General features: G+C 44.1%; 1 protein-coding gene across 9 annotated transcripts in view; it reads left to right on the top strand.

The window, feature by feature from the left end:
- The window catches only part of LOC141129359 (nectin-1-like), a 130,991-nt gene that overhangs the window by 75,680 nt on the left and 27,417 nt on the right, over nucleotides 1-27,894 (top strand). For 4 of the 9 annotated variants that reach the window (XM_073617347.1, XM_073617345.1, XM_073617342.1 and 1 more), the window contains exons 5-6: nucleotides 11,111-11,253; nucleotides 25,896-26,008. In XM_073617347.1, coding sequence (XP_073473448.1) covers nucleotides 11,111-11,253; nucleotides 25,896-26,008 — 256 coding nt within the window. Of the gene's footprint in view, nucleotides 1-11,110; nucleotides 11,254-25,895; nucleotides 26,009-27,894 lie in introns of those variants that run through there. The other 5 variants (XM_073617346.1, XM_073617348.1, XM_073617341.1 and 2 more) reach the window with 2 other exon arrangements.

The raw sequence follows: 27,894 nt of genomic DNA, 5'->3' as shown, positions 1-27,894 counted from the left end.
TGCCACGTTCAAAGTCACTTACAGTATTTCATACCCCTTGAAATTTTCCACATTTTTCATGTTACTACCAAAAACATAAATGTATTTTTTTATTGGGATTTTATGTGATAGACCAACACAAAGTGGCACATAACTGTGAAAGTGGAAGGAAAATGAGTCCACCTGTGTGTAATTTATTCTCAGTATAAATACAGCTGTTCTGTGAAGCCCTCAGGTTTGTTAGAGAACCTTGGTGAACATCATCATGAAGGCCAAGGAACACACCCGACAGGTCAGAGATAAAGTTGTGGAGAAGTTTAACGCAGGGTTAGGTTATAAAAAAATATCCCAAGCTTTGAACATCTCACGGAGCTCTGTCAATCCATCAACCGAAAATGGAAAGAGTATGGTACAACTGCAAACCTACCAAGACATGGCCGTCCACCTAAACTGACAGGCCGGGCAAGGAGAGCATTCATCAGAGAAGCAGCCAAGAGGCCCATGGTAACTCTGGAGGAGCTGCAGAGATCCACAGCTCAGGTGGGAGAATCTGTCCACAGGACAACTATTAGTCGTGCACTCTACAAATCCAAAGACATGCTGGTAGGTTAATTGGCTTCTGTCTAAACTAGTATATGAATGTGAGTGAGGGACCTTAGATTGTAAGCTCCTTGAGAGTAGGGACCGATGTGAATGTACAATGTATATGTAAAGCGCTGCGTAAATTGACGGCGCTATATAAGTACCTTAAATAATAATAATAATCTGGTCTTTATGAAAGAGTGGCAAGAAGAAAGCCATTGTTGGAAAAAAAGCCATAAGAAGTCCTGTTTGCAGTTTGTGAGAAGCCATGTGGGGGACACAGCAAACATGTGGAAGAAGGTGCTCTGATCAGATGAGACCAAAGTTTTTTGGATTAAAAGCAAAACACTATGTGTGACAGAAAACGAACACTGCACATCCTCCTGAACACACCATCCCACTGTGAAACATGGTGGTGGCAGCATTGTGTTGTGGGGTTGCTTTTCTTCAGCAGGGACAGGGAAGCTGGTCAGAGTTGATGGGAAGATGGATGGAGCCAAATACAGGGCAATATTAGAAGAAAACCTTTTGGAGTCTGCAAAAGACTTGAGACTGGGGCGGAGGTTCACCTTCCAGCAGGACAACGACCCTAAACATACAGCCAGAGCTACAATGGAATGGTTTAGATCAAAGCATATTCATGTGTTAGAATGGCCCAGTCAAAGTCCAGACCTAAATCCAATTGAAAATCTGTGACAAGACTTGAAAATTGCTGTTCACAGACGCTCTCCATCCAATCTGACAGAGCTTGAGATATTTTGCAAAGAAGAATGGGCAAAAATGTCCCTCTCTAGATGTGCAAATCTGGTAGAGACATCCCCAAAAAGACTTGCGGCTGTAATTGCAGAGAAAGGCAGTTCTACAAAGTATTGACTCAGGGGGGCGCCATACAAATGTACCCCCCACACTTTTCACATATTTATTTGTAAAAAATGTTGAAAACCATTTATCATTTTCCTTCCACTTCACAATTATGTGCCACTTTGTGTTGGTCTATCACATAAAATCCCAATAAAATACATTTACGTTTTTGGTTGTAACATGGCTAAATGTGGAAAATTTCAAGGGGGATGAATACTTTTTCAAGGCACTGTAAATCCCCATTCTGATGCTCGGTTTGAAATTCAGCAAGTCGTGTTCACCACATCTAGATGCCTAAATGCATTGAGTAGCTGCCATGTTTTTGGCTAATTAGCAATTTGTGTTACCAAGTAATTGAACAGGTGTACTAAGTAATAATGTGGCCGGTGAGTGTGGGTGTACCGGGTGTGTGTTGGAACCCCCCTCCTGGATCGATCGGGGTTATCATTGAGCAAACTGAAGGTTTGATACATTAACTTTTTTTTTGCCCTTCCATGAGTTTAGAAAGTTTGGAAGGGGGAAGATAAATGCAGAAGGAAGATTGAATTTTCAGAATTTTCTTCTAAATTGGGGTAAAACAAGCAGAAAATAAGATTTTAGGGCTGAAAGAAAAAAACGCTTTTTTCTTTATTTTTATTTTTTTAAATGCAAATGCTTGTCTGCAGGAGGGTTAACATAGGAAACATCTGGCACGGGGGAAACTGCTTATCTGAGACCTATAAATTCTGCCAAAACATTCATTTATTATTTATTATTCTGTATTACGTGTTCAATGAAAGGAAAAATGATTCATTCAAGAGGAAGTGCAGAGAGCTGATATGGCATGTTTATCTACTTCCTGCCCGCCATACAGCAATATGACGTGCGCAGAGTGGTTGTGTTATCCTGACCGGACGTCATATGACGTGATCAGGATAACAAGCCGGGGCGCAGCGCTGGCGATCGTTAATGTGGCGTGTCAGTCTGACAAACCGCAACTCCGATCTGGGTAAAGAGCCTCTGAGCAGTGTTCATTTCAACGACTAAAACATTTTAGTCGACTAAATGAATACTATTTTAGTCGACTGAAATACGACTAAAAACTAAAACAATTGCGATGACTAAAATACGACTAAAACTAAAATGGCATTTTAGTCAAAAGGCTATGACTAAAACTAAATTGAAATTTGACTTCAAAATGAACACTGGTCTGTAGTGCATGTTCATACCTCAATGCCATAAATAATATTAGATTTTTCACTCCAGCAGTATATAATGAGTTTGGAAACTGTAGAGAAAGGTTAACTAATGCATTACAATTTAATTACACCCATTAGATTTTAGACAACGAAAATCAGTTTTCGTCGACTAAAATGTACTGGAGATTTAATCAACTAAATACGACTAAAACTAAAGCAATCACAGAAGACTAAAATAGGACTAAAACGCTAAGACTAAAACTGAATCGAAAATTTGCTGCCAAAATTAACACTGCCTCTGACAGAGGCTCTTTACTACATGATCAGCTGTGTCCAATCACAGCTGATCACGATGTAAACAGGAAAAGCCGCGTACCGTCCTTTCCTCACTCGAGTAGAGGAGAGACGATCGGCGGCTCTCCTGACACGGGGGTAATAATATGATATATAATATAATAATCCGCGCAGCCCCCCAACTCCTCCCCCCCCCCCCCCCCCCAGGATGCCCACATAGGACCATCAGGAATGCCCACCACTGATGACGACCAGGTATGCCACCCATGGCCACCAGGGATGCCAATCAGTACCCACAAATAATGCCAATCTGTGCCCATCAGTAATGCCTGCCACTGCCCATCAGTGCCGCCTATCAGTGCCACTCATAAGTACCCATCAGTGCCGCCTATCAGTGCCACTCATAAGTACCCATCAGTGCAGCCTTTCAGTTCCCATCAGTGTCGCATATCAGTGCCCATCATTGCCACTTATGAGTGCCCATCAGTGCTGCATATTAGTGCCCATCATCAGTGCCACCTTATCAGTGCCGTCAGTGCAGCCTCATCAGTGAAGGAGAAAACATACTTATTTACAAGATTTTATAACAGAAACCAAGAAAATTTTTTTTTTTTTTTCAAAATTTTTGTTCTTTTTTTATTTGTTGAGCAAAACCCCAGACGTGATCAAATACCACCAAAAGAAAGCTCTATTTGTAGGAAGAAAATGATAGAAATTTAGTTTGGGTACAGTGTTGTATGACCGCGCAATTGTCATTTAAAAAGCGACAGCGCTGAAAGCTGAAAATTGGCCTGGGCAGGAAGGGGGGAAAGTGCCCGGTATTGAAGTGGTTAACATTTTTTTAAAAAAATATGAAGTTTTCCAATCACTTTAAATCAGTTAGATAGAAGCAATAGAGGATCTTTTGAAAGTTCACCCCCCAGCCAATGAAATTACTTTCCTCGTACTCCCCCAGCTGCTCCATCAGAGCCCTTATAAAATGCCCAGCACTTCGGGATGTGAGGAAAGATGTCTTCATCATCTAAGACCCCATACACACTATTTAGGGCTGGGAGATTTTCTTAAAAAAAAAACTTGATTCACGATTCGAATCAATTTTTTTTTTTTTTTTGGACACCGCGCGGCGCGGTGAAAAAAAGAAAATCTAAAAAAATCTATTTTGCTTAAATTTTGAATCGATTTGACCTCTCAACTCAATTAAAGAATTAGATCGATTTTTTTTTTTCCCCAGCCCTACACACTATACAACTTTTGTTGTCAGATTTCCTTCAGATTTACAAAAACCATGTTGTGCAAGGGCCGGCCTGATTGCGTACAAATTAAAACTCTTAAAGGGGTTGTAAAACCTCGTGTTTTTTCACCTTAATGCATCCTATGCATTAAGGTGAAAAAACACCTGGCAGTCACCGGCCCCCCAGCCCCCCGTTTTACTTACCTGAGCCCCTTCATCTCCCCGGCGGGGACACGCTGTCCCTCTCTCCCCGACATTCGTGTCTATGGAAGCCGAATGCTGGACTCAGGAAAGTCTCGGTTCACACTGATGCGATGCAGGAACCAGCGTGATTCCTGTGCGGGATATCGCATCGCATCTCACTCGCGGACAGTTCTCACTAACATCTGCTAACTGCTACAGGTGTCAATAGAAAGTTAATGACACCCCCAGATCGGTTTGCAGGACGGAAGACCCACGCGATCCGATTCCAGTACGGACCAAAAAAATGGTCCCCCACCATTTTGGTGCGAATGCAGTGCGATATCAGCCCTACAAATGCATGGCTGAATTCGCATTGCACAGACATCGCATGTGATGTGCGCAGCAATGCAGTTCGAATCACATGCGATGTCTGGCATCGCATAAGTGTGAACCCAGCCTAAGGCCCCATTCACACCTGAGCGTAGAGTTTTTGAGCGTTTTTCAGGCGTTTTGTTGCGCGTATTTGCGCGTTTTCATGCTGCGCTTTCTGGCGTTTTTGAGCTTTGGCGTTTTTTTTTTTATTAGCCAATTGGAAAAACTGGTCATCTGTTTCATGATTTGTTGCTATGTTTTTAGATTTTGTCACCTGCTTCCTGCTCCAAAAACGCCCAGATCTGCCTGATTCGAGTGACAAAAAAGGGTCCAGAACTTGTTTGAGCTTCAGGCGTTGGACTTCAGGCGACTTGGAGTGCAGATGTGAACCATCTCCATAGAGCAGTGATGGTGAACCTTGGCACCCCAGATGTTTTGGAACTACATTTCCCATGATTCTCATGCACTCTGCAGTGTATTTGAGCATCATGGGAAATGTAGTTCCAAAACATCTGGGGTGCCAAGGTTCACCATCACTGCCATAGAGCATAATGGATTTTTTTCCCCTTAAGGGATTTGTAGCTTCAGGCTTCAAGCTACAAAACGCTCAGGTGTGAATGGGGCCTAAGGGATGACCCTTCAAGAAGAACTGCAGTCTGCTTACATAATCTGTAATAAAAACATCTTTGCCATTCTGAAGCTTCCCTCCAACCAATTTGCATGTTATTTTATATATACTGTGATTCTGTACTTGCCAAATATACTGCAGAAATCTCCCTCCACTGAGTCTGGCTGCAACCATTTTAACTGTGGGCAGCTGAAGCTGCTGCCTGTTTACTTCCTGGTTTTACACCAAGACACAGAGGCACACCTCCTGCTCTGCGGCACTCATTAGCCCTCGTATGACTCATCCCCCCTCCCTTCCTGGCAAACTCTCAGAAGAGTGAGAGAGAGAGCTGTACATGATGTCATAAGCCTAGGCTAATGACCAGATAAGAAACAGGAAGTGGGCTGTATAAGGTATTTACTGGCAGAAAAAAGTTTTACCATCCAAAGTTAAAACAACAAGGGCAGAAGATTTAATAGATGGAAATGACTGAAGGTTCACTTTAAGGTATAGCTAAAGGCATTTAGTTATAGAGTATGGAAATTTCCCTAGGGGGTTTGTGTTGCAGCAAAAAAAATCCAAAATATTATCTAAAAAAGTTTACTACAAAAATTAGTATGTACAAACACAACTGTCCGTCAAGACAAGAGCTCTAAAATCAATGGCTAAAAGGCATAAAATGCAAAGTTACACAATGGTACAATGGACAAACACATGGTAAAAAAACTGTAAGAGGTCATACAGGAAAAACCCCAACACGTTTCGACCATAATATAGTAGTGGTCTTCTTCAGGGGGAAAAAAATATGAACTTCTAAAAGATGCAATACATCAGTCAGTACAATAAAAACCAAGCAATGACATCAATTGGTTAACAGGGTTACAGAATAGGTAATAGCTTACAGTTATTTTACCATGTCTATGTCCATTGTACCATTGTGTAACTATGCATTTTATGCCTTCTAGCAATTGATGTTACAGCTCTTGTCTTGACGTACAGTTGTGCTTGTACATACAAATTTTTGTAGTAAACGTTTTTCATATAATATTTTGGATTTTTTTGCTGCAACACAAAACCCCCTAGGGAAATTTCCATACTCTATATGCTTACATTGGGGTATGCAGCCAATTCTTACTCCCACCACGGTATCTTTTCTTTGTTCCCAGCAATTGTTTTTTTTTCAACATTTTGGATAGAGTGGAGAGGGATTGGGACATCTGTCAGTTTTTATTGCTGTCTGTGCCCCCATTAGGGAGATACACCCTCTACATTTGTCCTGTTTACCATTATCATTGAAAGTGAAAGTAAAAGAAAATCCCAAATTTTGGGTTGTGCACAGAAAAGTAATAGAGGGGAAATCTTCTGATGGGGACACTTAGTTCTGGTGACCTGGGGGGTCCCCGTGGAATTCCCTTAATTTTGCAGGGATTTCCCCTCACTTCCTGTTATGGAACAGGAAGTGAAGGTAAATCTCCACAATGGGACCCAGATGGCGAAACAAAATCTGACCGGAGTTTTAATCCTCCCTTGCTCTATCCAAAATGAAAAGAAAAGTTTTGCCTATAGTTCTACTTTAAGGAGGTGTGTTGGCTGGACACAGTGATAAGGACACGTCCTCGGCAGGGAAAGGGTTAATGGAGTTTTGTATGAGGCTTTAGACTGTGAGAGAGACAGGCAAAGAGCTCAAATACAGGGTTAAGCAGAGTGATGACCTCTTTTGGTTTGGTGACACTCATTCGCTGTCCAATCAGCTGGCTGGGGGTGGCTTGCTGACCAGACTGTATTGAATAACTGCAGTAAAAAAAAGTTGGGTCACTGACCTGGCTTTGGTTTCTGGAAGAGGTGTCTAGATCAGAGGGAGGGTGTGCACATCACAAAAATGGCTGAAGAGAATTGTATGTGTGTGCATTTCACCTGGTTATTGAACTGTCTGGAGCACATGATTCCCAGCCTTAGTCTTCAAGTACCCCCAACAGGCCATGGGTTAAGAGCGCCCATGTTGCGGCGCTTCCGAAGTGCTTTTCATTTCAATGGGCAGGGTGTTTTGGGAGCGCTCCCAAACTGCCCCAAAGATGCTGCTTACAGGACTTTTCCTAATGTCCCACAAGTCGCCGCAGTGTGAAAAGTCACACTGAAAAAAAGGGGAGGCGGTTTTCAGGTGTTATTTAGAGGCCATTTCTAGCGCTAAAATACCTGAAAACTCCCTCAGTGTGAAAGCAGTCTTAGGCTTTGGTGGTCAGTGGGTGGAAAAAAATTACACATCACCTGTGGTCAGTAGGATGAGGAATGGTGCCCCATGGAATGGTGTCAGTGGGTGCCCCATCATTGGTGTCAGTGGGAGAAATAGTGCCCCATCGTTAGTGTTAGTGTGAGTGGCAGGAATAGTGCCCCATCATTGGTGACGGTGGGAGGAATAGAGCCCCATCATTGGTGTCGGTGGGAGGAATAGTGCCCCATCATTGGTGATGGTGGGAGGAATAGTGCCTCATCATTGGTGTCGGTGGGAGGAAGGAATAGTGCCTCATCATTGGTGTCGGTGGGAGGAAGGAATAGTGTCCCATCATTGGCGACGGTGGGAGGAATAGTGCCCCATCATTGGTGACGGTGGGAGGAATAGTGCCCCATCATTGTTGACAGTGGAGGAGTAGTGTCCTGTCATTGGTGTTGGTGGGAGGAATAGTGCCCCACCCATCATTGGAGCACAGGTGTGTCAGGAGGAAGGTGTCTCTGGAGCTGCTCCAGGTGATCTGTGTGAGAGGGGAGTGGTGGTGAAATCTCTCCCAGCTCTCCTGGCCCCTTTCTGGGGAAGCCATGGAGGCCAGTGGGGCCTCTTCTGTTGGAAGCTCTCAGCTATCTCCTGGGCCCTCGGGTGACATGCCTGCTCCTGTACAAGCCATGGCTGGGGATCTCTCTACCCCTGGTGAGGATGAAGGTTCCGAGGCCATCGGGGAGCGAGTGGTGGCTGGGATTAAGGTCCTGAATAGGGAAAGAGACAAGCTCTACAAGCTCAGAGCGGAGCTGAAGCGTTTGCGAAGGCAGCGTGAGGGCTTGCACAGCCAGAAACGTGGGTCCATGGATTCAGGGATCAAACTGGCTAAAGTCCGGGTGGAACACCAGGAGACCATTGTGGCCATGATGGGATAAGGAGATGGGCCCTTCAAGGAGAAGTTTAGCAATGAGCAAAGGTTTGGAAGGATGGCAAAGTTGGAGGAGGAGACCCCCAGTTCTGACCCCCTGCCCCCTCAGGGAGAGGTAAGCAGCCCCATGCCTTCCCAGGACTCAGGAGGCATGCTGAGGGCCATCCAGGTAATGGAGTCTCCTATGCGGGGGGGATCAGCTGGCGCTTGGTGATGAGGACATAACACATAATGTGCCTGATAATGTCAAGCCCCAAGCAGGGGATGAAACTGTTTTTGTGTCATCTAACACCATGAGCAATGTTGAACGTGTGCCCAGTGACACTCTAGTTACTAATGCACTGCTGCTGAAGACTCTACAGTGCAGCATCAGGAGACAGCTGGTATTGCAGCAACTGTGACTCTTCCTGATGGGAAATTGAATGTGTGTGTGACTGATAGCAATTGTGCAAGTGTGATGGTTCACCCATAGAGTTTCTGTTGAGAGGGGGTATACATAAAAATCCTCAACCGGTTTCGAGGCAAGAGACCGCTTCTTCAGGAAGGGATGGTCTATGAAAACAAATAATGCATTTACACAAAGCATAATAAACACAGCAAAGGAATTTAACAAAGGGTTACATTAAATATTAAAATAAGGAGACCAGCAATCGACATGGCTCAGCAATTCCCCCCACGGCGGACATGGGGGATTGTAATTAACAGAATCGAATTGAAAGGTAATGTTGGAATTAAAAATTTAAAAGCTAAAAAGAAGCTTGGTACACACAAGGGTGTGATGAAGTGACGGGTAGGCCGAACCAGTGATTGTTTGAAAAGAAGGGGGGTGAATGAGATGGTCTCCTACAAACCCTTTTTGTGATATTTTACTATTTCCTATGTTCTCCTCCCCCCCTTTTTTTTCATTCCTCTTTTCCTCCTCTTGTTCTTTTTTTTTTTTTTTTTTCCCCCTTCCTCCCCTCTCTTTCCTTTCCCTCCTTCCCTTGTCCTCTCCCTCCCCCTGTACAATTTTTTCTTATGATGTCCGAAATCAATGCTGAGACTGTGAAGTGCTATTTCATTTAGGTGACTTGAATCCCTACTCCTGTGTTAGGATTGGTGACATTCTGGGATCCACATTCCCAGAGGCCATACATTAATTTGAATTTTATTTAGCTTCATACTGTAATTTATAATGTATGTCTGCAAAGCTTTTGCTGTAAGGGAGGCCCGCTCCTCCTGTATATTCAGCCCATGTGTTTATGGTGGCTAACCTAACAGCCTGGTGAGTTATTTATTATTATTTTTTTAAATATACATATCCGTTGATGATCAGGGTGGTTATCTGTTTACCCTTGCTACCTTTCTCTCCCCCCTTGCCCCCCCCTCCCTCCCCCCGGCTCCGGTTCTTTCCCAGCCCCCACACACTTACCCCCACCATCACCCCAACCCTCCGCCCCCCCAATTTCCCTTCCCCACCCCTCTCCCCCCCCTTTTCTTCCCCTCCCGCCTGGTTTTTCCCTCCCCCCCCCTCTTTTTAATTTTTGATAAATGGCTGCGTATATAGGTGATGGGTTGTGCCTCTTAGGCCCTCTCTGCTGTTTTATGTAAATAGTTTTCTAAAAATTTGTTGGTAGTGGATTATGTATATATTGTAAATATTCTGAACATGGATGTGTATTCCTTGGATTTCTGTTGAAGTTTTGTACTATGGTTTTGTTTTTTGCTTTTGTATAAAATCGGTTGCTTAAATCTTTTCAATAAAAGATCAATAGTGTCCCATCATTGGTGTCAGTGGGAGGAATAGTGTCCCATCATTGGTGTCAGTGGGAGGAATAGTGTCCCATCATTGGTGTCAGTGGGAGGAATGGTGTCCCATCATTGGTGTCAGTGGGAGGAATAGTGCCTCATCATTGGTGTCAGTTGGAGGAATAGTGTCCCATCATTGGTGTCAGTGGGAGGAATAGTGTCCCATCATTGGTGTCAGTGGGAGGAATGGTGTCCCATCATTGGTGTCAGTGGGAGGAATAGTGTCCCATCATTGGTGTCAGTGGGAGGAATAGTGTCCCATCATTGGTGTCAGTGGGAGGAATGGTGTCCCATCATTGGTGTCAGTGGGAGGAATAGTGCCTCATCATTGGTGTCAGTTGGAGGAATAGTGTCCCATCATTGGTGTCAGTGGGAGGAATAGTGCCCCATCATTGGTGTCAGTGGGAGGAATAGTGTCCCATCATTGGTGTCAGTGGGAGGAATAGTGTCCCCATCATTGGTGTCAGTGGGAGGAATAGTGTCCCATCATTGGTGTCAGTGGGAGGAATAGTGTCCCATCATTGGTGTCAGTGGGAGGAATAGTGTCCCATCATTGGTGTCAGTGGGAGGAATAGTGTCCCATCATTGGTGTCATTGGGAGGAATAGTGCCCCAAGGGACTGATATAGTCTGATATAAGCAAACTGCCACATCTTGCTCGCAGAGGACAGTTTGGAGTTTAGTAGGAAATATTAGCAGCTACAGGTTGCCTAATATAGGTGTGTATCATTTTTTGTTTTAATGACGGTGCATGTGTTATATCTGGGAATTCCATAGAATGAAAATGAATAATACTTTTGTATTGTTGTAATTTTCCTCCTGCATTTGGCTCATAGCCGGTTTCCCTATCCTTGACATGCATTAATCATATTGGTGTTTTTTGTTTGATTTCAATGCAGGAAGGATACATTTGATTCCAGTGAAGTGCTGGGAAATGAAAAAACCTTATCTAATAAAAACTTTCCAAATGGACTTTATATCTGTGAGGTCACTAATCCGATTGGAAAATCATCAGGATCTCTTTATTTTTACAAAGTCTCAGGTAATTTTTTACTTTTGTTCTCGAATTGTGTAAGTGGGGAGACTTGTGGAAGCAGACCCCACAATGTGCCAGATGGAGGAGATGAGGAGAGGAGGGGGTAGTGCTGTAGTAATTCCTGTACTAAGGTGATAGGGATGTTCCTCCATAAATACAGTACATGATTAAGTGTTGTCACCCTACGACAGGAAGTGTGTTACTGGCAGGATCACTAGATTGAAACAAAAGCCGAAAAAAAAAAAAAAATTGCGCATCCACCACATAAGGACCGAGAAGCTTTTTTTGTCCTTTTGTTTGGATATACCTTAATGTTGGCTCTCAAATTTTTGTGCCCACAAGAAAAGTTTAAAGCGGAGTTCCACCTGGAAAAAAAAGATTAAAAGTCAGCAGCTACAAATACTGCAGCTGCTGACTTATAAAATAAGGACACTTACCTGTCCAGGGCGCCCGCGATGTCGGCACCCAAAGCCAACCCGTCCCTCAGCTCCGGGTGGAGGCACCGCCATCTTCAGTAAGGGAATCAGGAAGTGAAGCCTTGCGGCTTCACAGCCTGGTCCCCTACTGCACATGCGTGAGTCGCACTGCGCGTTCTGAGTGGTCCCTGCTGTCATCTGGGACACGGATACTGCGGCGATCTTTCGCCGGAAGTGGGAGCAAATACCTGTATTAGACCGGTATCCGCTCTCCCCTCCCCCCCTGAAAGGTGCCAAATGTGACACCGGAAGGGGGGAGGAATCCGGACAGCGAAAGTTCCGTTTCTTGGTGGAACTCTGCTTTAACCACTTGCTTACGTAGCATTTTTACCCCCTTCCTGCCCAGGCCAATTTTCAGCTTTCAGCCCTGTTACACTTTAAATGACAATTGCGCGGTCATGCTACACTTTACCCATATGACTTTTTTATTTTTTTCACACAGAGCTTTCTTTTAGTGGTATTTAATCACCACTGTTTTTTTTTCTTTTTTGCTAAACAAACTAAAAAAAACTAAAACAAAAAAACTAAAACAAAAAAACAAAAAATTATTATTATTTGTTATAAAAGTTTGCAAACAGGTAATTTTTCTCCTTCACTGATGTGTACTAATGAGGTGGCACCAATGAGACTGCACTGATAGGTGGTGCTGATGGGCACTGATATGCGGAACTGAGGGCCACTGTTAGGTGGCACTGATAGGCGACACTGATGTGCACTGATAGGCGTAACTGGTAGGTGGCACTGATGAGCATCACTGGTAGGTGGCACTGATGAGCATCACTGGTAGGTGGCACTGATGAGCATCACTGGTAGGTGGCACTGATTAGCATCACTGGTAGGTGGCACTGGTGAGCATCACTGGTAGGTGGCACTGATTAGCATCACTGGTAGGTGGCACTGGTGAGCATCACTGGTAGGTGGCACTGGTGAGCATCACTGGTAGGTGGCACTGATTAGCATCACTGGTAGGTGGCACTGATTAGCATCACTGGTAGGTGGCACTGGTGAGCATCACTGGTAGGTGGCACTGATTAGCATCACTGGTAGGTGGCACTGGTGAGCATCACTGGTAGGTGGCACTGGTGAGCATCACTGGTAGGTGGCACTGATTAGCATCACTGGTAGGTGGCACTGATTAGCATCACTGGTAGGTGGCACTGATTAGCATCACTGGTAGGTGGCACTGATGAGCATCACTGGTAGGTGGCACTGATTAGCATCACTGGTAGGTGGCACTGGTGAGCATCACTGGTAGGTGGCACTGGTGAGCATCACTGGTAGGTGGCACTGATTAGCATCACTGGTAGGTGGCACTGATTAGCATCACTGGTAGGTGGCACTGATTAGCATCACTGGTAGGTGGCACTGGTGAGCATCACTGGTAGGTGGGTAAAAAGTGCACCAAAATTGGTGTCAGTAGGAGGAACCATGCCCCATTGTTAGTATTAGTGGGAGAAATAGTGCCCCTTCATTGGTACACTGATGTGGCACTGATGAGCATCACTGGTAGGTGGCACTGAAGAGCATCACTGGTAGGTGGCACTGATTGTCAGCACTGGTGGGCACTGTTGGGACTGCCCTGATTATCAGTGCCAATGTGCCTTTACCAGAAGACGGTTATCGGTTCTCCTCTACTCACGCTGTCAGCATGAGGAAAGAAAGGCCGATAACCGGCTTGTGTTTACTTCCGTGATTAGCTGTCATTGGACACAGCTGATCACGTGTTAAAGGGCCGCTGTGATTGGCCCTTTACTTCGATCTGTGATCAGCTGAGTCTGATAGACTCAGTGATCACACTGCGCACCGCCCGCGCAGGTAAAAATATGTAAATGTATTATTTTTTGCTGACGGAGCCTGTAAAGCATTGCACCGCTCATCAGCAGATCGATGATCCCATGCAGGTCTCCTGCAGATCTGTCAGTGTATCGTACCTCGTACAAAGAAGCAGTGGTCAGTAGGAGAAGGAATAGTGCCCTGTCCTTATATCAGTGGGAGCTGGGTTGCCGTATCAGTGGGAGGAATTGTGCCCCATCATTGGTATCAGTTCGTGGAATAGTGCCCCGTTGTTGTTAGTGGGAGGAACAATGCCTCTTGGCTTGTATCAGTTGGAGCAATAGTGCCCCATTGTTGATATCAGTAGGAGGAATATCCTGCGTTGGAGGAATAGTGCTCCACCATTGATATCAGTGGTAGGGAATAGTGCCCCTTCATTGGTACAATTGGGAAGAATAGTGCTGCATTGGGAGGAATAATGGCACTTGCTTGTTATCAGTGGGTCGTCAAAAGTGCACCAAAATTGGTGTCAGTAGGAGGAACGATGCCCCATTGTTAGTATTATTGGGATAAATAGTGCCCCTTCATTGGTACAAGTAAGAGGAATAGTGCCCCATTGTTGGTGTCAGTGGAAAGAATAATGCCTCTTGGTTGTTATCAGTGGGAGCAAAGTACCCCATCATTGGTGTCATTGGGATCAATAATGCCCCTCAGTTGGTATCCGTGGGAGGAATAGTGCCCCATTGTTGGTATCAGTGGGAGGAATAGTGCCCCATTGTTGGTATCAGTGGGAGGAATAGTGCCCCATTGTTGGTATCAGTGGGAGGAATAGTGCCCCATTGTTGGTATCAGTGGCAGGAATAGTGCCCCATTGTTGGTATCAGTGGCAGGAATAGTGCCCCATTGTTGGTATCAGTGGCAGGAATAGTGCCCCATTGTTGGTATCAGTGGGAGGAATAGTGCCCCATTGTTGGTGTCAGTGGGAGGAATAGTGCCCCATTGTTGGTGTCAGTGGGAGGAATAGTGCCCCATTGATGGTATCAGTGGGAGGAATAGTGCCCCATTGTTGGTGTCAGTGGGAGGAATAGTGCCCCATTGATGGTATCAGTGGGAGGAATAGTGCCCCATTGATGGTATCAGTGGGAGGAATAGTGCCCCATTGATGGTATCAGTGGGAGGAATAGTGCCCCATTGATGGTATCAGTGGGAGGAATAGTGCCCCATTGTTGGTGTCAGTGGGAGGAATAGTGCCCCATTGATGGTATCAGTGGGAGGAATAGTGCCCCATTGATGGTATCAGTGGGAGGATTAGTGCCCCAAAGGTCATATAAAAGCTAGCAGAAGGCCTGCATCCAGAGAACATCATTCTAGATTCCTAACAATCGGCTTTTTTCAGTAAAGCACTTAAACTGGACTGGAAACCATTTGGAACTCATTCCTATCTTCAGATCTTTATTTATGGAGACCGTTGTCCGGTCTTTTGGAGGTTTTTCTAGAAATTGGTGCAGTAAGTGGATGGATTAGGGTGGATCAGATTTAGTTGAATTGTTTTCTTTACAACTTCCATCTGAAGGATGTTTTTATTTGGGCGTTTTAAAACATCTGCTGTGCTCTACAAAGTACAGGAAATGTGTGGGGTTTTCATGTTTTGTTTTTTTCGTTTTTGTTTTTAAACTAGTAAATGTGTACCTGATAATAGACATAATGTTTCTTTTGGCTCCTGAGTGAATATAGACAGTGAGGAGAGGACTGCCGGACAATGTAGAGCATATTTGGGGTGCCAGAAAATGTAATGTTTGGAGTAGAGAATGCTGAAGGGTAAAGTGTAGACCAGGGGGTCTTCAAGCTACGGCCCTCCAGTTGTTCAGGAACTACAATTCCCATCATGCCTGGTCTTCTCTGTGAATGTCAGAATTTTCTAATGCCTCATGGGACGTGTAGTTCCGCAACAGATGGAGAGCCGTAGTTTGAAGATCCCTGGTGTAGATGGTTAAGCAGAGAGCTGTTCGAGATTACTTATTATTATCAAGGGATCCGCGCTTTAGGATGTAAAAAAAAACTGCTGCCCCCCCTATAAACAGGAAACACCTAGGTGAAACCCAAACAACAATAAAACACTAAAAGATAGGGAATGACGCTGTTATAAAAAATGTGTATCAGTACAATGACTAGTCTTTCCTGTTAAGGATATAAAGTGGCAGGTGCTAGATATGTGCGGAAAAAACAAAAAAACAATGAACAATATGCATATGATAAGAATTCAGTCACTGTACCTGAATATGTAAGTGGAAAACACACAAAAACAAAAGTGACATATATTTATAAATCTCGTATGATATAATGCGTGTCAAGATAGTCTGTTTTTTTTTTTTTTTTGCACATATCTAGCACCTGCCACTTTATATCCTTAACAGGAAAGACTAGTCATTGTACTGATACACATTTTTTATAACAGTGCCATTCCCTATCTTTTAGTTTTTTTATTGTTCAAGATTACAGTTCAGGATCTGCTGGGAAGTGCAAAGGTTGGGGGAACAGGTGCCGGAGACGGGTGCAGAGACTGTTTAGGGTTACTGCTGAGGAAACCACGTGCGGTGGGCACGTGGACACCAATAATAAAATGGCATGGGCTACATTTAGATTTTGCTATGGAGACTTGTTTGTAGTGGAGTGTAAAACCCAAGAAGGGGCCTCCAGACATGTCCTTTCCTGGAACTCTACATTTATTCCTGATGGAGGAATATTCCAGCAGTGAAAGTAAGATTAAAGCTGGGAGCACACTGTGCAAGTTTTGGGCATTTCCTTAGGAGACGGACAAAATTCTTTACATGGGCGGACCCGTCAGTCACCACCTGGCCGAAATCCTTTGATTGAAAAATCTTTGAAATTGTCTGGAATGCTTGATTTAAAGTACCCTTGCTGACTGACATCCAGTCTCCAGTTTGGACCCCAGCTAAAACATGCCATTGATTTTTTTTTTTTCATGGACTTGATAATTGTAATGGATTTCGCAGACAGCATAAACTGACCTCTTGAAGGTGAAGAAGTGGAATAGTATAGGATTGGTTCTGGAAGTGGAGGGAGCACATTGGAGCTGGTGAAGGGGCAAAGTACAGGGTGGATGCTGGAGGTGGAGAGGAGGCAGGGTACAGGGTGGATGCTGGAGGTGGAGAGGAGGCAGGGTACAGGGTGGATGCTGGAGGTGGAGAGGAGGCAGGGTACAGGGTGGATGCTGGAGGTGGAGAAGAGGCAGGGTACAGGGTGGATGCTGGAGGTGGAGAAGAGGCACGGTACAGGGTGGATGGTGGAGAAGAGGCACGGTACAGGGTGGATGCTGGAGGTGGAGAAGAGGCACGGTACAGGGTGGATGGTGGAGAAGAGGCACAGTACAGGGTGGATGCTGGAGGTGGAGAAGAGGCACAGTACAGGGTGGATGCTGGAGGTGGAGAAGAGGCACGGTACAGGGTGGATGCTGGAGGTGGAGAAGAGGCACGGTACAGGGTGGATGGTGGAGAAGAGGCACGGTACAGGGTGGATGCTGGAGGTGAAGAGGCACGGTACAGGGTGGATGCTGGAGGTGGAGAAGAGGCACGGTACAGGGTGGATGCTGGAGGTGGAGAGGAGGCACAGTAATGGATATGTGGTAGGGGTGGAGATGAGGCACACAACAGGGTGAATGCTGGACCCGCTGGGTCCTTTTGATCCAGTGCATTCACACTACCTTATTCGTTCCAATGGGGGAGGAGAGCCATAATTCGCAGAACCACTGAAGGCTGCCATGAGTCAGGCTCCCCACCGTGGCAGACAGACTGTTGTTCTCATTGGAATAAAAGCGTGGTAATGGTAGTCCATCGGCACTTCTCCGACTGAAAGCCCGTAGTTTGCAAGAGACTGGCATTGCACCTGCAATCAACCGGTGAAAAAAATAAAGATAATGTTACTTTTTTTTTTTTGTTACAGTGGCTTGAAAAAGTATTCATACCCTTTGAAATTTTCCACATGTTGTCATATTATAACTAAAAACGTAAATGTATTTTATTGGGATTTTATGTGATAGACCAACACAAAGTGTCACATAATTGTGAAGTGGAAGGAAAATGATGGTTGAAGGCCATTCTAACACATGAATATGCTTTGATTTAAACCATTCCATTGTAGCTCTGGCTGTATGTTTACTGTAAGACAGGGGTCTCAAACTGGTGGCCCTCCAGCTGTTGCAAAACTACAAGTCCCATCATGCCTCTGCCTGTGGGAGTCATGCTTGTAAATTTCAGCCTTGCAATGCTTCACGGGACTTGTAGTTTCGCAACTGCTGGAGGCCCACCAGTTTGAGACCCCTGCTCTAACAGGTTTTCTTCTAAGATGTCTTCTAAGATTGCCCTGTATTTTACCAACTTCCCTGTCCCTGCTGAAGAAAAGCATCCCCACAACATGATGCTGCCACCACCATGTTTCACGGTGGGGATGGTGTGTTCAGGGTGATGTGCAGTGTTAGTTTTCCACCACACATAGTGTTTTGCTTTTAGGCCAAAAAGTTCAATTTTGGTCTCATCTGACCAGAGGACCTTCTTTTACATGTTTGCTGTGTCCCCCACATGGCTTCTCAGAAACTGCAAACGGGACTTCTGATGGCTTTCTTTCAACAATTTTACTAATTTATAATATTATTTATTAAGTGACCTCTGAAGGCAATTGGTTCCACTAGATTTTAGTTAGGGGTATCAGAGTAAAGGGGGCTGAATACAAATGTACCCCACACTTTTCACATATTTATTTGTAAAAAATTTTGAAAACAATTTATCATTTTCCTTCCACTTCACAATTATGTGCCACTTTGTGTTGGTCTATCACATAAAATCCCAATAAAATACATTTCGTTTTTAGTTATAATATGACAACATGTGGAAAATTTCAAAGAGTATGAATACTTTCTCAAGGCACTGTAAATGTAGTCTTTACGTTGTTTTTTTTTTTTTTTTGTTTTTTTTTTTTAGATTTCTTTGAAGGGGTATATCGTTGTTATGGCAGCAGCTAGCTGGCATAACCCCGGTATCCCCATTTTTGTGCGGCGGTCGGCTTTCAGATAAAAGTGGTCCCTGCGGCGGATTCGCCGCGAGATCACTTTTATCGGTGGTGGGAGAGGGCCCCTCCCGCCGCGATCCGGTGCCCTCCGCCGCTTACCGGAGCTGTCGGTAGCGGCGGAGGCGATCGCATCTGTCTCCCTCCCGTGCCTGGAGACGAGTGAGGCTAAGATGGTGCCCACTTGTCTCCATGACACTGCTGGGCGGAAGCGACGTCAAGACCTCACTTCCATCCAAGCCTCTTAAAGGCACATTTTTTCAAATGTCATTTTTTTTGGATGACTTTTTTTTTTTTTTTTTTTATTGCATTTTAGTGTAAATATGAGATCTGAGGTCTTTTTGTCCCCAGATCTCTTATTTAAGAGGTCCTGTCATGCTTTTTTCTATTACAAGGGATGTTTACATTCCTTGTAATAGGAATAAAAGTGACACATTTTTTTTTTTTTTTTAAACAGTGTAAAAATAAATAAAATATTGTAAAATAAGTAATAAAAAAAAAAAAAAAAAAAAAAAAAGTAGCGAGTAGCGCCCGCATATGAAAACGGTGGTCAAACCACACATGTGAGGTATCGCCGCGACCGGTAGAGCGAGAGCAATAATTCTAGCCCTAGACCTCCTTTGTACCGCAAAATATGCAACCTGTAGAATTTTTTAAACGTCGCCTATGGAGATTTTTGAGGGTAAAAGTTTGACTCCATTCCACGAGCGGGCGCAATTTTCAAGCGTGACATGTTGGGTATCAATTTACTTGGTGTAACATTATCTTTCACAATATAATAAAATTGGGCTAACTTTACTGTTTTATTTTTTTTTTATTCAAAAAAGTGAATTTTTTCCAAAAAAAAGTGCGCTTTTAAGACCGCTGCGCAAATACAGTGCAAAAAAAAAGTATTGCAATGACCGCCATTTTATTCTCTAGGGTGTTAGAAGAAAAACCATATATAATGTTTGGGGGTTCTAAGTAATTTTCTAGCAAAAAAACTGTTTTAAACATGTAAACACCTAAAATCCAAAACGAGGCTGGTCCTTAAGTGGTTAAGGTATGTCCGGGCACTGTATGGTGTCTGTTTCTTATTCAAGTCATTTTGCAGAATACAGGGACACTTTTTAAACTGGAATGTTGGCTGCTATAGAATTCAGAATAGAGTTCAGTTTGTACGTATTGAAAAATAATTTCTTCTTGAAATGATTTATTGTGCGGATTTTCCATCTGTCGTCTCATATTTCCACGTGACAAAAGTTTCCTGGTAGAGCTTTGATGTGGAAACTGCAATTTGAATTTTGTTTTGTTTATTTGAAGGTTTTTCCCCTGTTTTAAATACGATATTCAGACTTTTGAATAGCGAAAGTCATTCTGAAAGAAAAAGAGATATATGAACATAACAGCAACCAAATACTTCACTGGGGGGGGGGGGGGGTGTAAGGGTACAGATAAACGTCCTCTGTTGTTTTTTTGGGGGGGGGGATTCCTGTTAATAATGACTATAACTACAGCACATGATACATTAGTGTGATGGTCAATGGGAAGAATATTTGAAATAAGGTGATCCCCGCGCTACATTGTGTTTTGTGCTTTGTATAGACTGCTGCTGGTAAAAACGGATGTGTGTTCCTTTTAAGGTGTATAAGTATACATTATATAACCAGCGCTGTCTGGACAAATAAAGAAAATGTATAATCTTAAATATGATTTATACTTGGAGCCCTTTCACACTGACAGCGCGGCCGCGTTAGCGGTAAAGCGCCGCTAGTTTTAGCGGCGCTTTACCATCGTTTTAGAGGCGCTTTGCAGGCACTTCGGTGGCACTGCCCATTGATTTCAATGGGCAGGGGTGCTTTAGGAGCGGTGTATACACCGCTCCTAAAGCGCCCAAAAGATGCTGCCCCAAAGATCCTGCCAGCGCAGCGCCCCAGTGTGAAAGCACTCAGGCTTTTCACACTGGGACTGCAGATGAGGCCTTTTTCAGGCGCTTCACAGGCGTTATTTTTAGCGCTAAAGCGCCTGAAAAATGCCTCCAGTGTGAAAGGGGTCTTAAAGTTCTGTGATGTGGTCACAAGGTGTTTAAATCATATTATACATACAATGTTTGTGCAATTAGTCAAAAAAAATTTATATATAAAATATTTTAAAGTACATTCGGTGCTTAGTGTGAAATAATCCTTGATGAGCAATAATAAGTCCTTGCAAATATGGCTGATGACAATCTTCAAATATCCGTGTGATCAATAAAGTGGCAAACCATGCTCCACTCTTATGCCGCGTACACACGAGCGGACTTTACGGCAGACTTTGCCCGGCGGACGGGATTTTGTCAGACAATTCGATCGTGTGTGGGCTCCAGCGGACTTTGTTGGACGGACTTAGATTTGAAACATGTTTTAAATCTATCCGTCGAAATCGAGTCCGGTCGAAAAGTCCGCTTGTCTGTATGCTAATTCGACAGACAAAAAGCCACGCTAGGGCAGCTATTGGCTACTGGCTATGAACTTCCTTGTTTTAGTCCGGTGTATGTCATCACATACGAATTCAACGGACTTTGGTGGATTGTGTGTAGGCAAGTCCGTTCATTCAAAAAGTCCGTCGTAAAGTACGTCAAAGTCCGCCGGGCAAAGTCTACCGTAAAGTCCGACCGTGTGTACGCGGCATTACAGTGGCGACGGAAAGTATTCAGACCCCCTTAAATTTTTCACTCTTTGTTATATTGCAGCCATTTGCTAAAATCATTTAAGTTCATTTTTTTCCTCATGAATGTACACACAGCACCCCATATTGACAGAAAATCAGAATTGTAGACATTTTTGCAGATTTATTAAAAAAGAAAAACGGAAATATCACATGGTCCTAAGTATTCAGACCCTTTGCTCAGTATTTAGTAGAAGCACCCTTATGATCTAATACAGCCATGAGACTTTTTGGGAAAGATGCAACAAGTTTTTCACACCTGGATTTGGGGATCCTCTGCCATTCCTCCTTGCAGATCCTCTCCAGTTCTGTCAGGTTGGATGGTAAACGTTGGTGGACAGACATTTTTAGGTCTCTCCAGAGATGCTCAATTGGGTTTAAGTCAGGTCTCTGGCTGGGCCATTCAAGAACAGTCACGGAGTTGTTGTGAAGCCACTCCTTCGTTATTTTAGCTGTATGCTTAGGGTCATTGTCTTGTTGGAAGGTAAACCTTCGGCCCAGTCTGAGGTCCTGAGCACTCTGGAGAAGGTTTTCGTCCAGGATATCCCTGTACTTGGCCACATTCATCTTTCCCTCGATTGCAACCAGTCGTCCTGTCTCTGCAGCTGAAAAACACCCCTACAGCATGATGCTGCCACCACCATGCTTCACTGTTGGGACTGTATTGGACAGGTGATGAGCCTGGTTTTCTCCACACATACCGCTTAGAATTAAGGCCAAAAAGTTCTATCTTGGTCTCATCAGACCAGAGAATCTTATTTCTCACCATCTTGGAGTCCTTCAGGTGTTTTTGAGCAAACTCCATGCGGGCTTTCATGTGTCTTGCACTGAGGAGAGGCTTCCGTCAGGCCACTCTGCATCTCTGGAGCTCAGCCACAGTGATCTTTGGGTTCTTTCTTTACCTCTCTCACCAAGGCTCTTCTCCCCTGATAGCTCAGTTTGGCCGGACGGCCAGCTCTAGGAAGGGTTCTGGTCATCCCAAAAGCCTTCCATTTAAGGATTATGGAGGCCACTGTGCTCTTAGGAACCTTAAGTGCAGCAGAAATTTTTTTGTACCCTTGGCCAGATCTGTGCCTTTAAAAAAAATGAACTTAAATGATTTTAGCAAATGGCTGCAATATAACAAAGAGTGAAAAATGTAAGGGGGTCTGAATACTTTCCGTCCCCACTGTAGGTGCCCTCACTCACCAGCTCACAAAAGGTTAATCGCCTGTGTTGAAATGGGATCTGTTGTTCCCCGAGCAATAGCTGTATGGCTTTTTTCCTGGTTCTCCAACAGGTGAGTTAGAGCTCCTTATATGGATATAGGGAAATAGAACCAAGGGGATTCCACAGCGTGATTTCGTTTTTTATTGGTTAAAAAAAGCATGAAAACAAAATACGCACTTACAATATCCTCCTCTTGCATGTGAGCATGTAAAATCACCACTCTGGAAGTTCGACACCGCGATCTACGTTCCAAAGAGCGGATGTGACTTAACCGGTAGTAACCACTCGCTCCACCCCGTCTAGCAGGCACGAGTAGAGGAGAGCAGTTCGGTTCGGCTGATTGTTTATCATCGCAGCCCCCCCCCCAGGACCACCAGGGATGGCATCCCTGGTGGCAATGTAACACGTAATGCCAATCAGTGCCCACCAGCAATACCTGCCAGTGCCTCCTAATCAGTGATGCCAATCAGTGCCATCTATCAGTGCCACTCATCAGTGTCCATCAGTGCCACCTATCAGTACCCATGCATGGCCATCAGTTCCCACCTATCGGTGTCGCCTATCAGTGCCACCCATAAGTATCCATCAGTGCCGCCTTTTACTGCCCATCTGTGCCACCTCTGAGTGCCCATCTGTGCCGCCTATGAGTGTCCATCAGTGCTGCATATCAGTGTCCATCAGTGTCGCATATCAGTTCCACCTCATCTGTGCTCATCGGTGCCACCTTATTAGTGCCCAGCAGTGTAGCCTCATCAGTGCCCATCAGGGAAGGAGAAAACGTACTTATTTACAAAATTTTATAACAGAAACTAAGAAATTTTTTTTTTTTCAAAGTTTTCGGTCTTTTTTTATTTGTTTAGCAAAAAAAAAGCAAAAACGCAGAGGTGATCAAATACCACAAAAAAAAAACTATTTGTGGGAAGAAAATGATAAAAACTTTGTTTGGGTACAGTGTAGCATGACCGCGCAATTGTCATTTAAACAGCAACAGCGCTGAAAGCTGAAAATTGGCCTGGGCAGGAAGGGGGGAAAGTGCCCGGTATTGAAGTGGTTAATGTGAGATCTGGGGTCAAAAAGACCCCAGATCTCACATTTACACTTAAATGCAATAAGAAAAAAAAATCTTTTTTTTTTTCACTAAAAAAAGATTTCCCCTTTAAGACCATAGGGCGGAAGTGACATTTGATGTCGCTTCCGTCATCCAATGTTATGGAGCTGAGTGGGGGCCATCATTCCCATGCCTCCGCTGCTACTGACAGCTCCGGTAAGCGGTGGAGACGACCGGGGCATGGCGGGAGAGGGGGAACCTCTCGCGCTGCCAATAAAAGTGATCTTGTTGCGAATCCGCCACAGAGACCACTTTTATCCTAAAGAGGACTGCCCTCGGTTTCTGAAAATACTGGGGTTATGGCAGCTATCTCCTGCCATAACCCCGTTATTCTACGTCAAAGTACCGACGCACAGCTGTTTGCGGTAAGTGGTTAAAGCGGAGCTCCAGCGCCCCCGACCCCCCCCCCCCCCCACCAAAATATTTTAAGTCAGCAGCTACAAATATTGCAGCTGCTGACTTTTAATATAAGGACACTTACCTGTCCTGGGATCCCATGATGTCCGTACCCCAGACGATTTTTCAATCAGCTTTAGGGTGCTGCCACCGCCATTCCTTGTAGGGGAAACTGGCACTGAAGTATTGCAGCTTCACAGCCAGCTCCCTACTGCGCATGCTGCTGCTTCTTTTTTCATTGTCCAATCACAGGCTGGCGCATAGCTCCCAACTGTCCCTGATTTCGAGGGACTGTCCCGGATTTGGAGCAATGTCCCCCTGTCCCTCTTTCCCCCTCAATTGTCCCTCATTTTGGTCTGATCTATATAGTTGTATATAAAATGCACTTTTTATCTTTCAAAAAGTGTTTTCCAGTGCTAAACCTTTCATCTGATTTCTAAATGGCTGCCTTTGTACATTTTAAAAGCCAATATAAAGGAATAGAAGTGAATATTCACCAGTCCTCAGGAAGGACTAGAAATGGAGCGAGTACAAAGAAGGGCAACAAAGCTAATAAAGGGTCTGGAGGATCTTAGTTATGAGGAAAGGTTGTGAGCACTGAACTTATTCTCTCTGGAGAAGAGACGCTTGAGAGGGGATATGATTTCAATATACAAATACCGTACTGGTGACCCCACAATAGGGAGAAAACTTTTTCGCAGAAGGGAGTTTAACAAGACTCGTGGCCACTCATTAAAATTAGAAGAAAAGAGGTTTAACCTTAAACTACGTAGAGGGTTCTTTACTGTAAGAGCGGCAAGAATGTGGAATTCCCTTCCACAGGTGGTGGTCTCAGCGGGGAGCATTGATAGCTTCAAGAAACTATTAGATAATCACCTGAATGACCACAATATACAGGGATATACAATGTAATACTGACATATAATCACACACATATAGGTTGGACTTGATGTGTCTTTTTTTCAACCTCACCTACTGTGTAACTATGTATAAGTGGTAAAAAAAAGTTCTTGTGGATTGGTTTAACCTTTTTTTTTTTGGTTAATTCTCCTTTAAGGGGGCGTGGCAGGGGGCGTGTCCTATGCCTACATACGTTTGTTAGTAGGTGTCCCTCATTCCCATCTCAGAATGTTGGGAGGTATGGGCTGGGGGACGGACAAGACCTGTAAGTAATACTAAAAGAGGAACTGCAGTCTGCTCACATAATTTGTAAAAAAAAAAAAAAAAACATCTTTGCCATTCTGAAGCTTTCCCTACAACCACTTTGCATATTATTTTATATATACTGCGATTCTGTACTTGCCAAACATGCTGCAGAAATCTCCCTCCACTGAGTCTGGCTGCAGCCATTTTAACTGTGGACAGCTGAAGCTGCTGCCTGTTCACTTCCTGGATTTACACAGAGGCACACCTCCAGCTCTGCAGCTCTCATTGGCCCTCTTATGACTTATCCCCCTCCTCTCCCTTCCTGGAAAACTCTCACAGAGTGAGAGAGAGCTGTGCATGATGTCATAAGTCTAGGCTAATGACCAGACAAGGAACAAGAAGTGGGCTGTATGAGGTGTTTACTGGCAGAAAAAAAAAAAATTCTTATCCAAAGTTAAAATAAAAAGAGCAGAAGATTTAATAGATGGAAAGATGAAAAAATTACTGAAGTTCAGCTTTAACTGCAGCCAGGACGGATCTGCGTTTTAAGCCAGGATTGAAATGTTCCATTTTTAGTAATTCAAAACCTTCTCATTCTTTCTAGCCTGGCATTGTTCGCTATAAAAGGGCTTGTTTCCAAACTTCGCAAGCTGGCAGTTCTTATAGTATAAAACGTAACTCTCACAAAATGATAAAAAATGTAATTATTCATATTTTGCGTGTTCTGGTTGCATGTTATGTGGAAGTATTAACAATATTCTTTTTTTTTCTTCTAGATTCTTCTGCCTGTCTACATGGCTGCTTGTGGCCTTTTTTTATCCTCCTCCTGGTGTTGGGTGCCTTTTTTTTCTGGAGGTACAAAAATTCCAGAAGAAAGAGAGGAGAACGAGTAAGTTCAGACGATTCTCCTTGTTCTTATGCTGAGCACCGTAATTAGCCATACACATACCTCCCAACTTTTTGAGACGGGAACGAGGGACACCTATTAGCAAAAGTATGTAGGCATTGGGCACTCCCCTTGCCACGCCCCCTTAAAGGAGAATTAACCAAAAAAAAAATATTAGTTAAACCCGCAAGTGCTATTTTTTTACCACTGCTATTCCTTTATACTGGCTTTAGAAATGTACAAATGCAGCAATTTAGTAATTGGATGAAAGGTTTAGCACTGGGAAACAATTTTGAAAGATAAAAAGTGCATTTTCTATACAACTATATAGATCAGACCAAAATGAGAGACAAATGAGGATGAATGAGGGACAGAGGGACTTTGTTCCAAATCAGGGACAGTCCCTCAAAATCGGGCAGTTGGGAGGTATTGATACATGGAACATACAGTGGAACCTCGGATTACGAGCATAATCCGTTCCAGGAGAATGCTTGTAATCCAAAGTACTCACTCGCATATCAAAGCAAGTTTTCCCATTGAAGTCAATGAAAACTAAAATAATTTGTTCCGCATTGACTTCAATGGGATGCAATACTGCATGCGGCCAGAGGCGGGGGGGGGGGGGACGGCCGAAAAGGCCCGAGGACACTTCGGCTGACCTCGGCAAACCTCGGAAAGACTTCCTACCCAAGATTTGCCGAGGTCAGCCGTGCTGTCCTCGGGCCTTTCTGTGCATTTTCGAATGGCGACGTTCAGCTCTGCTCGGCTCCGGTGCCCCCACGTCAGGCCAAAAGCGGTACTGCACACTGCTTTGGCCTGAATCGTGCTTGTGTTGCGAGACAACACTCGCAAACCGAGTTAGGATTTTTAAAAATACAGTGCTCGTATTGCAAAACGCTCGTTAACCCCGTTACTCGCAATCCGAGGTTCCACTGTATTGTTATTCTTTGACATGGTCATTGCCTTGGTGCTGAATCAGATCAAGGCAGTGTTCATTTTGCCATCAAATTTCGATTTAGTTTTAGTAATCGTTTTTGGACTAAAATGCCATTTTTGTTCTAGTTGTATTTTAGTCATCTGAATTGTTTTAGTTTTTTAGTTCAATCTGTTTATTAGAGATGAGAGTTGTACAGAAATGAAAATGACAAAGAAAGGAGAGATACAAAGATCTCAGGTTTTCGTACAGGTATAATATAAATTGTGTTGACAATGCTTGGGGGAAAAAAAATCAAATAAACATATCGCACATACACTATATTATCAAAGGTATTGGGACGCCTGTCTTTACATGCACATGAACTTTAATGGCATCCCAGTCTTATGCCCCGTACACACGGTCGGACATTGATCGGACATTCCGACAACAAAATCCTAGGATTTTTTTCCGACGGATGTTGGCTCAAACTTGTCTTGCATACACACGGTCACACAAAGTTGTCGGAAAATCCGATCGTTCTGAACGCGGTGACGTAAAACACGTACGTCGGGACTATAAATGGGGCAGTGGCCAATAGCTTTCATCTCTTTATTTATTCTGAGCATGCGTGGCACTTTGTCCGTCGGATTTGTGTACACACGTTCGGAATTTCCGACAACCGATTTTGTTGTCGGAAAATTTTATATCCTGCTCTCAAACTTTGTGTGTCGGAAAATCAGATGGAAAATGTGTGATGGAGCCCACACACGGTCGGAATTTTCGACAACAAGGTCCTATCATACATTTTCCATTGGAAAATCCGACCATGTGTACGGGGCATTAGTCCGTAGGGTTCAATATTGAGTTGGCCCACCCTTTGCATCTATAACAGCTTCAACTCTTCTGGGAAGGGCTGTCCACAAGGTTTAGGAGTGTGTCTATGGGAATGTTTGACCATTTTTCCAGAAGGACG

Source organism: Aquarana catesbeiana, linkage group LG02 (assembly GCF_042186555.1).
Source record: "Aquarana catesbeiana isolate 2022-GZ linkage group LG02, ASM4218655v1, whole genome shotgun sequence".
NCBI classification, from domain to species: Eukaryota; Metazoa; Chordata; class Amphibia; order Anura; family Ranidae; genus Aquarana; species Aquarana catesbeiana.
The sequence above is the reverse complement of the archived record's forward strand: the minus strand, read 5'-3'. Positions and strand labels throughout refer to the sequence as shown.